At 54.8% G+C, this 14,412-nt stretch overlaps 1 protein-coding gene across 1 annotated transcript in view; it reads right to left on the bottom strand.

The window, feature by feature from the left end:
* The window catches only part of QSOX1 (quiescin sulfhydryl oxidase 1), a 35,746-nt gene extending 21,397 nt beyond the window's left edge, over positions 1-14,349 (bottom strand). The window contains exons 1-2 of the mRNA XM_017642724.3: positions 14,014-14,349; positions 5,906-6,006 (exon numbers count right to left, since the gene is read on the bottom strand). Of these exons, the coding sequence (XP_017498213.3) occupies positions 5,906-6,006; positions 14,014-14,266 (354 nt within the window). The 5' untranslated portion in view covers positions 14,267-14,349. The remainder of the gene's footprint in view (positions 1-5,905; positions 6,007-14,013) is intronic.
* Positions 14,350-14,412: the final 63 nt, after the last annotated feature.

Below are 14,412 nucleotides of genomic sequence, written 5' to 3'. Positions count from 1 at the left end.
GCTGTCTCCACAGGCATAAAAACACTTCTGGAATCATGATGCCTTAAACTGTGTGGCCTCCCCATAGTTACAGTTGTTATTTCCAGTTACTAAAAAGTAGCCTATTAGCTTTTCTTCACCAGCCACCGGGTCACCCCAATCTGGCATTATCTTCAAAAAAAGGCAGCCTCCCTGGGTCCCCACAGAGCCTTCTGAAGGCCCCAGTCCTGGGCAGCATGGAGCTGGAGCCTCAGTTAGCAAGAGTGACCCAGAGGAATGCAGGGACTCCAAGAAACCCCACCCTACGAGGTGCAGGGCTACAGGGAAGGCCCCCCGCCCCCCCTCCAGTTACCTCCGTGCTGTCACACAGCCTTCCCATCTGTCCCAGAAGCTGCCCTTCTGCTTTCCAGAACAATGCCACCCCCTGAGCTGTGGCTCTTGCTCTTTAGGAACCTTTCCCTATCAATTCACCTCTCTTTCCTCTTTCCCTTCTTCTACCAGATCTATGCCTACAAATAGATTCATTATCCTCCTAATTTAATTTTTTCTAATGACAGGAAGGAAAGGAAGATGGGAATACAGTGTCTCTGCATCCTTCCCCAGTTACTGCATTTCCTGTTTCCCTGAACTGCCAAGTTTCTCAAAACAGTGCCCACTCTCACCCCAGCTCGCCCACTCTTCATTCCCACGCCTGGGTGGCTGCGGCTTGTGCACCCACACCCCGCGGACACTGCTCTGGGGAAGCTCAGTGGACCTGCTCTACGGCCAGTCCCGTGGCCTTCCCCCTCTTGCCTTCTCTGCACATCTGGTGTTCCAGCCGCCTGGTTTCCCTCACAGCCACAGTGTGCCTCCTTCTTTGCCTTTTACATCACATCGCTGCCTCCCTCGGTTTGCCTGACACTGACCAGGTCTCTGTGGCCCCCCTCACAGCCTCACCCGTGGCCCTTCTCCCGTGTCCGGGCCCTCGCCATTCCCTGCCCCAGGCTCTCCTACAACCACGCATCAGATCATGACACTCTTCTGTTAAAAAAGCCCTGCGAGGCCCTGTCACACCATGCTCACACTGGTGGATCATCAGGGGCTTGAAGGAACATACCTATTGCTTGTCCCCTTGCCAGCGTCATCTTTGTCAGTGACTTGCAGTCTGAACCCTCTGTCGTAGTTCCTCAACTGTCCTAGACTTCGGTGGCCTCCACGCAGGGGTCAGGGCACCCTGCACACACACCCTCTCCAGGACTGAGTCACCTCCCCAGGCCTGTCTGTCCACCTGTGCTCCTGCTCACCCCATGGTCCTCTTCCCCGTTACCCAGACCAGCCCCTCCTTCTCCCACAGCCCCCACCCTCCAGCACGCTGGCATGTTCTATGACATGGACCTTAGTGATACCTCTTCAACCGTCCTCCAGACCAGTCACCTCACCTGGACCAGGGCCTGCCTCCTAGTTCCTGGACTACTGCATCAGTCCTTGCTGTTTTCCTTCGTGAGCTCAGGGATTTTGATGTACTGGATCTTTTCATTCCCCAACCCATGCTCCCGCTGCCACTCTGCTTAATTTTCTAAGGCACGACTCGGGTCTGATACCATCACGTCCCCTCATAGCTCTTCCGGGTGACTCTTCACTGTCAGGGAATAATGTCTCCAGTCACTTCTCTCAAGGCTTTCCAGGATCTTAGCTCCCCGTGCCCCACCTTCCCTCCACTTCAGCTACTGTGGACCTGAAACCTGAACTTTCCACCCACCTCCCTGAGCAGGACTATAGCTTATTCATCTCTGCAAGCCCCACAGTGCCTGGCACAGTGTCTACGACAGGGAAGCACTCAAAAGACATCTGTTCAGCTGAATAGAGACTCTCTGCCCTTTGATCATCTTGGAAGCTCATGCGAAAATCATATTAAAGTCTAGTCAGGGCACATTTCTGTCCTCTGATTAAAAGCAACCTTATTAAGTCAGTTGTTGGAGGCGTGTGCGCTATGCAGGGAAAACCACGACTCCCTGGAAACAGGCTGTGAAGACTCCAGCTTGAGCCTTCCTTCCTGTAGGAGCAGCCAGCACCTGGCCCTTTCCTCCCATCGCTCTACACAGGAGCTAATTTCCCCCACAGACTTGGAGTCCTGGAAGACCTCCGTGTCTCCCCACATGCAGGAGGCCAGGCAGTGCTAGGTGGGTCTGTACCAACCCATCAGAAGCACCATCACCACCAAGGGCCCTGCCTTCCAGAGGTCACAGAAGGCTGAATGGAAAGGTTCACTTTCAGTGGTGACCAAGATACTTCCAAATCCAGGCTTTTAAAATACGTTTTAAGGAAAACGATCCAGTCTCCAGATACCCTGTGATGAGCTCGAGGATCCACAAGTGGAACCCCACCCCCACCCCCCGCACTGGGACTGTCAGCAGAGAGACAGCTAGAAGAGGGCAGGTCACTGTCGAGAGACCCATCTCTTTTTTTCAGAGAGAGGCAGGGGATGTCTTTCTGAGTCCTGTCACTTCCCTGACATCTCATCCTCTAACAAGAGCCACATAAGGTAACGGCCCTGGCTCCGTACCCCCGCAGGGTGTCCACACTCCCAGCCTTGAATTCAAGGACCTGCCATTACTGGGCTCCCTTCCCGCTGGCCTGCCTCCAAGCTGCTGGAGAGTCTCTGCTCCAGACAGGCCAAGCCAGTCTTCTCAACATGCCACCCGGTCCCACCCACATGGGACCTTTGGTCACTTCCTTGGCCCACACACCCCCTCTCCTAGCCAAGCCCAGCCACCAAATAGAACTCTCCCGCCTCCATGAACTCCTCGGAAGGATGAGGAAAAGAGCTCCGTACGCCCGGTGAACCCCTCCTGCATCTATCGAGTACAGCTGCTCACTGCCGGCCAGCACGGGACTCTCATACCTCCGCTGCCAGGACTCCTGGGTCCCGCCTCTCCCACCAGCACACATTCATTCAAAAGTTGGGGATGCCCAGAAGGCAGTGCCCTGAGGAGCGACCATGGGGCCCCACAGGGAGGAAACAGGGCAATGGGAAGGGAGATGACTAGCCCTGACTGAACCCCTACTCTCAGCATTCTCATGCACTCTCAGCATTCTCATGCACAGGACCTCATTTCATACCCGGCAACAATCTGACTAGGTAAACACTATCATCCTGTTTTCAGACAAGGGAACTTAGGCCTACTGCTGAGGCACCGTCCAGCAACTTCCCAAGTCACATTTGGGAAGCAGTGGAGCCGGGATTTGAATCCATGTCAATTATTGCCTCAGAATCCTTCAAAGGGAAGACTTCTCTCCACCCCAGAGCTGCCGCTCTCCATAATCCTGATCCCAGCCAGGTCTTTGGCCTCAAAGGATCCTGGTCCACAGCAAAAACCCCCACCCAAAGTTCCAGCCCCTAGGCCCCCAAGTGCCAGCCAGAGGCAGCTGCAAATTAGTCCCTCCCTCCCTCAACCCTTGTTTTCCTCCTGCTGGGCTCTGGCTCCAGCCTTCCTGGGACCTGACATAGCAGGCCCGCCCAGCACAGTAAGTGTTGGCAAAACAGGATGGGCTGGTGGAAGTTCATTGTTGTTCACAGTAACAAAGGGCAGGAGGCAGAGGAAAGGGACAATGACACATGTCACTGGGGGTAGCCAGGCTCTTGTGTGGGCCTGTCCCCATCACATTGGCAACACTCTCTTCCCCGTCCGGTATGTGTTCTCATTCTAGAGCTCCAACAGCCTTTATGGGTAGGAGCAAGGGCAAACTCCAGTCCCCAGGTGACAGCAAACAGGGCAGTGGGCTGCTGGCAGCCAGGCCAGCCTCTACACTCTACGCTGGTGCCCATGAGGCATGCCAGGTCCTCCAAGGGCCAGAATCTCTAGAGATCTGGAATCTGTTTGAATAATGTTTTCCAAACACTAGATGCAACCCAGTAGTAAGTTGTAAAATCAATTTAGTGAGTCACAGCCAGTATTTAACAAACATAAACAGAATGAAAAATACCAGTGTGTACTATACTTCCGAAGAATCAATATTGTTTTATGAAACTTTTGTTTTGGTGCTAATAGATACCAACCAACTTCTAGACTGCACTGTAAAATGTTATCTCTCTTGCTGCAGCTCATCCCAGTAAACATGTCTGAGAGCCACTGCATAGGCCTTGGAGCAGAGACGCACCCGGAGCTTGATCCACTTGCCCCTGGACTAGAGTCCTAAAGACAGGACGCCAAGTGCCTCTCCCTGCTGACACGGAAGTGCCTGGCCCAGCCACATGCTGCCTTTGTGGAGGTAGGGGAAGGTCAAGACCAGCTCAGGGCCCTCCCATAGCCAGCTGGGTGGATGAGAAGATGATTAACCACTGGAGGCATTCAGGCTGTGTGTGCTGCGTGACTTGGGTAGGCAGAGAGGCACCCTGGGGTCACCTGACTCTCTGGGCTGCCTCCTTCACATCCTGACCTGGCAATGGTACTGATGCCAATCTCCTTCCCGGAGATTGGGCAGTGGCTGCACCCCTGTGCCTGGGCCTCGCCGAGGGCAGCATCAGCCTGTGGAAGAGGACGCCTGCTGCCAGCACAGTGTTCCCACGGCTTCCCATTCGGGACTGCTGGTCTGGGCTCGGTGGGAACAGAGTGTCCTGTCCACCACCACCAGAGTAATTTTGAATATGAAAGTAAAAAGTTACAAATGTTGGGGCCAAGGATAAGGCCATGGCCTCATCACAGAGGCCCAGCGATGATGGACAAGCGACCCCCCTGTGGCTGCCTTGAAATGATAGGGCTGTAGCTGTTGGCTCACCACGCTATTCCCCGGCGCAGCCTGGCCTCTGCTAAACCTGGGGCCTCAGCCCCGACCCTGAGTGGGAGTGGGAGCACAGGAGGCTGCTGCATTACACCATGCACACCCTGAACCCAGCAGGGCAGGTCAGATGCAGGTAGAGCTGGGTTTCTTGAAGGGGCCTGGGGTCTTGCTTTCCACATGAATTCTCTTACAGTGATTAGGCTGAGATTCAGCTATGGTTCTGCGTGGAATGTGAGGCTCCTCAGCTCACAGATGTCTTGTTCTAGGGACATCTTAGTATTTTAGCTTTCCAAGGCATTTCCTGATTATTCCTAGTGGCTAGAGAGGAAACTGCTTCTCAAGATGCCATTCTGGTGGGAGATGGCTAACAATGGGTGGCTGGAGGGAGAGAGAGAGAGAGATCCAGATTCTCTAACTTGGAAGAAAACTAGATTACAGCAGGGCCTGAGCCCTGGGGAGGGCATAAAGTACAACTGCACAGCTTTGCTGCTCTGGGTTTTCCAGAAAGCCCTGGAAGTTGCTCCCATGTTAATTAAGCTGTTGATGACCCACTGGTAGGCAGGCTGGCAGGCAGGGCCCCACCCGAAGCTGGGGAGACAGAGCCCTTGTGCGCAGGTGAGCGGCTCAGCTATGGGGCCCCAGCTGCCTGGGGCCTTGGCAAGCTACTTGGGTTCGAGGCACTTGCCCGATGGGCACAAGGCCTGCCGTGCTTTCTGCGGGACCTTAGGCACCCCAGCCCGGATCCTGCCCATGGGTGGGTCGGCGCCTAAACCCTGGTGTTACAGGGCTAAGTGAGACTTCTGTAGCTAGGAAGTCGGGAGGTGGGGAATGCGAGAAAGCCCCTGGCGAGCTGGGAGCTCCAGGTGATGATCACTTCACAGCTCAAATCCAGCAGCTGAACCTGCCCATCCCAACACTGCGCCCCCACCACCCCGGCCCCTTCCCCTTATAAAGGGCAGAACTTGCCAGACCAATGAACCTCTATCTTTTCTGCCTCCCAATTCACATCCTTTTCTGCCCCTAAAGCTGATGTCTCTTCAAGCAAAGGGACAGGACTTTAGGGGCTGGTTTAAGCAGATCAAGCCCAAAGAGCTCAGGCCAGGGCAGCAGGAATGGCTGCTCCACTGGCACCAGCCCCCCAGGACCACCCTCCCCAGTTGCCACGCACCCTCACAGTCGGGAAGCCAAGGATGTTGAAGTCTCTGCAGACAGCGTTATTGGTCTCATCAGCACAGTCCAGGGCAGCAAGATTCAGCGCCGGCCTCCAGTCTGAACAGACAAAAAAACGTGAGGTGAGTAAGAGGAGCTGGCGTCTGTGCCTGTGTACCCCCCACCCCCATGCAAGGCCCGCAGCTTCTACCCCCAGAGCTCTTATGAGGAAGGCCACCCCCTCCTCAGAAAAGGACCTCTGAGATAGGACCCTGCATTCAGCCCCTGCTAGGACACAGGTAAACAGCATAAGCAATGCTGTCTTGTAATGGCATCTGTGCCCCCCATCCCCATTATTCTGGCGGGGAGGACACAGGGGCTGCAGGGGCTGCAGAAAGCCGTGAGGTGAGCCTGGCCTTCCTGGGAGAAAGCCCTGATCTGGCCCCTGCTCCTGCAGCCCTCTCGAGAGGATCAGTTCCAGAAGGCGGAGAGCAGGCTCCGGGTCTGTAATCCCCCAGAGGGCCTTCGGTGACAGGTTCTGTAGCCAGAGCTACTGGCAGTCAGCCCAGCTCAGGTGGGAGGGACACAGGGTGTTGAGGACTGGTGACCCCACCGGAAATGGAGGCAGGAAACCTGGGGACAGCGGGCAAGGCACCTGGAATCTAGGAACTGCAGGGAAGGAAGCCCTGAGGCCAGAGTCCAGGAGATTAACAGCTCCCAGGACAGCTTCCCCGGCACTGCACTTCCTCCTCCAGCCCCAGGCTGCAAGTCCTCCCTCGGCTGAAACTTACTGGCAGAGAGAATGCTGGCACCCCTCTGGGCCCCTGCCCAGGATCTGGGAAACAGAAAACAAACTCATCTACCAGGCAGTCCTCCTAGCTCTGATCTCAAGTCAGGTGGCCCCTGAGCACCCACTCACGTTCCACACCACAAGACAGCTCCAGCTGAAGGCAAGGTAGACACCGGGGAGGCCAAACAGACGGTGAGGTGCCATGCCATGCGGCAGAGCTCTAACGGAGTCTGGGCATGGGAGACACCAGCCCTGGGGCCTGAGGAAGGGCCTCGGAGGAAAGGCAGAAATTGAGTGGAACACTGACAGTCAGTCAGCTGACAGAGATCTGAGGACTGTGAGGAGGGGGAATGGGCAGGTGGCCTGGAGAGGAGGCTCAGGTGGGAGGCAGGCAGGGCCAGGCTGAGTGCTTGCCTGGACGGGTCTGGGCTGACTCCCACAGCCCACTGGAGACCCTGGCATTTCTGGGCTGAAGTGAAGGAGGACGCCTGCCCGACTGCATGTGTGTCCCCCACGGGGCCCAACGCCTCCCATCTGGAGCACGGGGTGGGGTGGGGTGGGGTGGAGGCACTTACAGATAGCCCACCCAGCCCCCATTAAGTGCAATATACTAATCACAACATCCCTGAGAATCAGGGCTGTGCCAGGACCTCTTATCTTACCCCAGAGCCTGTTCCTGATGATTCGGCAAAACCAGTATCTCAGAAGGCATCAGTGCCCCCGAGAACACTTTATGCCCAAGAAAGGACTGTTACCCTCACTTCCACGGGACAGTCCCCCCCCCACCCCTCAGAGGAACGGCTCCAAATGGCTCAGAGCAACTAAACTGGTCCTTGTTGGGGCGACACAAGGCAGGGGCCTGGGGCTGTGCGGCAGGCCTACGCAACACTCCCTCTTCCTTTCTTGCTGACAGTCTACTCCTGACATCGAAAGTTCTGGCATCTTGGTGGGCAGGTGGATAGGCGGCGGGGAGGGTGGTGGAAAGTGAATGGAAAGGTTTAGCAGAGACAGATGAGCTACAACCTATCCTGCCATTTTCCCCACGCCCCCACACCCCCTTTGGTGGAGCTCTGGACCCCCTGGCACACGAGGGCAGCAGGTAAGCGAAACTAAGTATCTGCAAGCTGGCTTGCATCCTTTGGCTTTAAATCTCACTTACCTGAGCATCCGCACACAGGACGGAGGTAGTCAGGGTCTGCTCTGTGCCAGGCTCAGGATGGCATCTCTCCTGCCCTCCCTGGCACTCTGCTCTCCCTGACCCCTCTCCCCACTGCTGGCAGCACTTGGTGGGAACAGAGTCAGGCGTCTGCCCACATGGATTGCCAGTCACAACAGGGCTGCAAACGCTGTCCACTCGCCTTCTGAGTCTCTTCGTCCCTCATCCCAGGTTCTTTATCACCTTGTGTCTAACCTTCCCTCCTTGACCAGTGGGCTACAGCAGGGTTTCTTAGGCAGCTTGTGTCCAGAGAAATGTCTCATCTCCCTCCCAGCGAGGTCTTAACGGGCTCCACCACCAGTCTTATCCAGCCACCAAGAGGTCTGTTCAGTCTGTGGATCTGATTATGTCACTCATTCAATGGTCTCAGTGACCCCCACTGCCTTTAGAAGAAAACCTACAGCCACGAGGCCATTCTTGATCCAGCCCCTGCAACCTACCCACGCAGCCTCCTCTTACCACTTCCCCAAATGCTCCAGGAATGCTGAGGCTTCCTCCTTCCACACTGAGCTCCAGTGCCTCCAGGCCATTCCCACAGCCCTACTCTCACTCTCACTCCTATTTGCCAAGCACAACTCAGTTTAAACACGATTTTTCTCACTGGTCAGAGCTGCTGTGCAAGCCCCAGGCTCAGGGCCCTGCTCATGTTTCTACAACACAGTCCCAAGCCTGTCCATCCCTAAACGTATTTTCATTTTCCTTCACTGCCTAGCTTCCTGACTGTCCAGCCCACGAAAGGTGACCAGTGACTGTTGACTGAATTATACAAATCGGCCCCAACCAGGGACTGGCTCTCTGCAGCTCGCAGCCTCAGTCTATCCTCGGGGCCAGGCAGGGGGAGAGACTCGTGCCAGCCACCTGGGAATGCAGGAGGGAAGGGCTGCCCATGTGCAGGACTTGGCCCTGGACCACAGGCAGGAGCACCCCAGCCCTCCTTCCTGTGGCTCCTCCCCTCCATGAGGGAGGCGCAGGGGAGGATGGAAACAGAGGCCACCCCCTGTGGCCTAGGCTTGCTCCTTCTGATTTGCACCTAGGGTTCAGTCACCTTGCTCAGGGACACCCAGACGGGGGGCCCAGCTGTCCTCAAAAGAGTGAGTCACTTAGATATAAGGGGGAAGAGAGGTAATTTCTTCTTTCACCCGTGAGGGACCCTGGCAGAAGGCCACTTGGCAGGGTGACCAAGGACCTCAGGCCTCAACTACTCCACTGCTCTCCTCTCTGAGTACAGGCCACCATCTCTTGGGCCACAGTCAGTGCCCACTGCCCGCTGGGGCACAGAGACTCTGACAGGACAGGGAGGGGCAGTCAGTGAGCACCCACGGCACATTCTGGATGGGCTCACCGTCCCACCAGCATGTGGTGGGGGCACCTGCTTTACAAATGAGGAGGACAACACTGAGAAGCCTGCAAGTTGGCCGAGGGCTACCAGACTCAAGCCCACATTTTTCCCCTCTCCACCATGGTCAGGATGTTACATTTTTGCTCTTTGCTCCAATCACAGCCTTCCCCGTGAGAGAGTGGATGGTAAAAACGGTTTTGTCTTCTAGTTGCTACTATTCTCTGTAACTCCAGCAGTCAGTCAGTATCACAGACTTGGCTCTTACTCTGATGATGATGATATCACACATACAGAGAGTTGATTGTGCCCTTAGTTTATCTAGTTTAATGCTTGCAACTATCTTATGAGGAAAGTAAGAAGGTATTTATCTCTAGACCTGCTTTCCTCAACTGCAAAACAGATTAGATAACTGCGCCCAGGGCACACAGCTAATCAGTGGAGGATCTGGGACCTAAACCTAGGACCTAAGTCTGTTGCTGGCCTCAGGAGGGCCAAGGCAGAACAGAGAGCTGCTCTTTTGGCTTCCCAGCCAGGAAACTCAGGGAGGGTGGAGCGTGGTGTCAGAAGTGGGACAAGAGGAATGGCAGCGCCTGGGGGGTTGCAGCCCTTGCTCCTGGGCAGCCTTTGGCTCCTTGCCTCCATGTCTTGATCCTCTAGACCTCAGGGAAATGGTACTGGTGCCCCTGGGGGAGTGGAAGGGGAGACTGGAGCCAGTCAGGTGCTGGGCGAGTCCTGGCCGAGGAATGGAGGAATGTTTCTCAGGAGTATCAGTGTCAGTACCTTAATAAGCCATGATGACATAAAAGGATCTGGTTTGATGTTATAATCACCGTGGACCTGACGATTCATCATTTTAGTAACAGTACAAGGAATAGAGGACCTTTTCTGGGTGTTCCTTTGGTAAAGTAAAGCTGCATTTAGATAAAGTGCATTCCTGTCAAAGAGGAATAGAAGCGGGCAAGAGAGGCTTTTTAAGGTGTCAGGTGACAAATACTGAGACCTGCAGACCAACACCAAAAAGGTCAGGAGTATGAGTCCAGCCCTACTCTTAGGGAGAAAAAAAAAGTCTCCTGGTGCAATTACTATGCTGGCAAAGTAATTTCTATATTGATCATAGAGTAAATGAATAAACGGAGAGGCAAGCTGAGCCAGGACAACTGTGGGCTTTGGGGCATTCGGGGAGGGGACACCCTGTGGTGCGGGGTGATGGGCTCCTTATGGAGTCACAGGCAGCTTCCCTGCCCCCACTCACGAGTCCAGGAAGGGTCACTGGACCTGGAGTCACAAGCCTTGCTTATAGCTGTAACTGGCCACACAAAGCACCCTGAGCTCCACCTGTCTGCTCTTGGGGCCTCGGTTTCCTCATGGGTCCAATGGGGCCAGGATGGATGGTCTCTCATCCTTTCTAGCTCTAATGACCATTCAGGAGCTGGAGTCCTCCTGAAACCAGGAGTCAGCCAGTGCTATGCCATCACCACTCCATCCCTTCCTGCTTGCTGCAGGCTTCTAGACAATGAGGTCATGGGATGGACAGCATGCCTTCCCTCGCCCTCACCCCTGGCTGACACCTCAGGTCTGAGTCAAGAAGAGCCACAGCACTAGCAGGAAACTCGGCCGCTCACATTCTCATCTGGAATCCCAAGAGGCCCACGCCACTGGCCTGCGTGAGTACACCGAGCCCGGCTCTGTGCTAAGCCTCCCAGGGGCACAAGCAGGACAGGTGGTTGGCCTACAGCTTGGAAAGGAAAGCAAAGCAAACCAACATTGCTCACTGTCATTCAAACATCCAGGTCCGTGCCTTACAGCTCTCATCCCCACGGGTCTGCACAGGCTCTTTACCTGCCTGGAGGACCTGCCTTGTCCACCCACCTCTCTACTAACTGCCCAGGCTCTAGAGAGTCAGAAACCTTCAGCATCTGTGTCACCTTGGGAAAGTTACTTATCCATTACAAAAACAAAACAAAACAATATTGCTCAGGTTATTTTCTCATAGACATTATATGTAACAGTGGTCTATGAAGGCCCTTAGCAAAGTGCCTGGCATAAGACAAGTGTGTAATAAATAACTGCTTGAATGAAGGCCTTTGGGGACCAGATTAGCCCTCTGTGACTTTCCCCTTCCTGAATTCCTACAATAAATGGCTGATCCATTTCCTTGGCCCTTTCTGAACACAGCTTCTTACTGTTGCCAGTTTTCCTGCTGTGTGTAGCTCATTTCCCTCAACTGCAATGTAAACAATGATCTGCACACAGAGGTCACTCAACAAATATTTGCTGATTGATTAACCAGTGAGAACCAAAGAAGGCTCGAAATGAACACCATAGAATAGTGCTCTAGCTGCTCTAGAATAGAAAGGGGTAAGCCAGATACTTAGGAACTAGTGCTGTGCCCCATGGCAACAATGTCCCAGAGAACCAAGCCCACAAGTCCCTGAAGAAAGGAGCCCTAGCCAGTCAGATTAAATGCTGGGAGTGGGCTGGGCAGAGCTGGAAAATACATCTCTCTCCCATGCTCTTCTATACTTTTGCAGCTCTAACCCAAGATACTATCTGTAGAGTGCAGGGGCCACACTCCCACAGGCCCAGGGTAGTGTGAGGGCAGCACCCTGCTGGCCCACAACCAAACTTTCTCAAAAGACCTCAGAGGACAGAGATGATATGAGAGAAATGTTGGCTTCTCAGCAGGGCCTCACAGGTAAGACCCCCTTGGACTGGAGTGGGGGCATTCTTAATCATTGCAAGCTGATACCAGATCTGGCCAGTGCCCTCCCCCCAATATGATCTTGCTTAGGGAGAGCACTCAACCCCAGGGCTCACGGGATACCTCCAGTTTCCACCTAAATCTCCCACCTCCCATTGACTGTTTCATCTCCACAGGTTCGATGCTTCCATTTTCCATTCAGAGGTTTAAGTTTTGATTTGCTTTTTGTAAAGGAAAGACTCCTTTTGGAGGGGACAACCCTCATCCACTAGGCTGGGTCAGTCATTGGCTATGCAATTCGTTGGAAAACTCTGGGTTGCAAGAGGCCAAACACATGAGTCAGTTGGAAGCTAATCCCTCCCCTTAGCACTGTCAAGATGTAAGAATCTCCTATACTGAGTCCATCTATGTATGACCATTAAAGGTCATACATACATCTATGTATGACCTCTTATAGCCTCAAAGTGGAAAGTGATCTAAGGCTTTTTAGGATGCTCAAGCCCACAGTGTCACGTGAACACCTAATGTTATCTTCCGAGTTCCAATTCCAAGTTCAACATTCTTCCTACTGCTCTGACCAGCTGTGCTGACATCACTGAAGCAGTGTGAAGAGCTGCTGAGAAATGGCACCTTCAGGTGATGGGACCACAGAAGTATGCAGACAAATGTCTACGTGTAAACTGGAAGTAAAATGGTTTATCAGTTCTGTTTAAAAAAACTTTCCAGGACCACGTGGCTGGCAGATGCATACATCTTTCCATTTTGCCACTTCAATAACCACTGTGCAAGCTGCTCAAGGGAAGAGGTAGCCTGAATTTGAAAACCAACACCTACAAAGGCACAGACAGTTGAGTTTATAAGAAATACTAACGCACAGCAGAGAAACAATGGTTGCAGTTCTCTTCTCTCCACAAAGAGGCCTGTTCCCTAAGATGCCCACACTCCTAATTCAGTGACCCTCTCAGGTCAGGAGCCCTCTTAGGGCCCTGGCACCACAATCAGGATGTAGCTCCATTCAGGGGCAGCAAATCACTACCACCAAGTTACTCCTGCCCCCCTACCTGTTGTCTGTCTGGTTAGGCAGATGTGGGACACCACAGAGATCTTTAACTTGTGGAAAGGAAATTCAAACATGTCAGATACTTAGGCAGTTGACATGTAGTAAGCACTCAGTAAATATTAATCGCTATTATTACCATATTCCCTCAGCTCTCTTGAGTTTTCAAAAACATCATTTTAATAGAGTATATATTTAAATCTATACATTTAATGGTCATCTTATCCCTCTACCTCTCAGGCTGTTAATCAATGAATGATGTGTCTTACAATTGATGGACTCTTGGAATCAAGGAAATATGAGATTAGAAGTCAGAGCAGCAAATGCAAACAAGGCCCAGACACACACCAAGAGGCTGCCCTTCAGTCAGGCCCCTCGGATCATGGGGTTAAAAGAGAAGGGGCTGAGAGAGCGCATGGACACCACGGGGAGAGGCCTGGGCCTGAGACGGGAAAACCGCCGCAAAGGTAAAGCCGAGAAAGAGTCTGCAGCAGCTGGGTCAGCGGGCCAAGGGGGTGGGGGTGGCAGAGGGAGGGCTCCTCTTCGCCCAGCCCGGATCCCGCAGCCCTGGGGCCCTTGGCCCAAGGCGACACGGCTTCCTGGGTGAACGGAAAGGAACTGTCACAGGCTGGGCTAGAGGAAGCCGTAAGGTGTCAGGCGATCAAGAGGAGGAACAAAGGAGACCCCAGGGACCGCGGCAGGACACCGGCAGAGGCCGGACAGGGGAAGCCCAGCACGTCCTGTTGGGGTGGGGGTGGAGGGGCAAATCGCGGGGTGAGGTGAGAAGCTCAGGACAGCGGCCAAGGGGAAAAGACTGCGAGGGGCGGGAGCCAAAAATGGAGTTGAGGGATGTGAAACCGGAGGTAGGGTGGCGGGGGTAAGCGGACGGGGCAGAGGAAGAGGTGGGCCGAGCTGGTGGGCAGGGGGGGCGGGCGCGCCGCGCGGGGCCCTCCGCCGAGCCGACCTGGGTGGAGCGAGGGGCTGCGGGGTGAGAAGTGGGAACCCCCCGCCTACCGCTCCTCACCTTTGACGTCGTTGGCCAGCCCCTTCCAGGTCGGGGCAAAGGCGATGCAGTGTCCGCACCAGGACGCGAAGAACTCCACGGCCCAGGCGCTGGGGGAGTCCAGCACGGTGCCGCGCACGGAGTCCGCCTGCAGCAGCGTCAGCGGGTCGGAGGGCGAGTAGAGCCCGGCGCGCGGCGCAGCGCCGGCGCCGGCCACCGCCAAGAGCAACAGCAGCGCGGGCGGCGGCCCCGAGCGGCGGCCGCAACCCCCCATCCTCGGCGGCTGCGCCACCGCTGCGCACAAGTTTCAGACGAGTTGGTGCGGGGAGGCTCGGCCAGGGAGTAGGCTCGGTCCGGGGGAGGATCCCCGGGACCCGCCCATGGCGCCGCTGCCCGCCCCTTCCCCGCCCCGCCGCGGGG

The sequence above is a fragment of the Manis javanica genome, chromosome 11, assembly GCF_040802235.1.
Source record: "Manis javanica isolate MJ-LG chromosome 11, MJ_LKY, whole genome shotgun sequence".
Taxonomy (NCBI): domain Eukaryota; kingdom Metazoa; phylum Chordata; class Mammalia; order Pholidota; family Manidae; genus Manis; species Manis javanica.
This window is presented reverse-complemented; position numbering and strand designations above follow the sequence as displayed.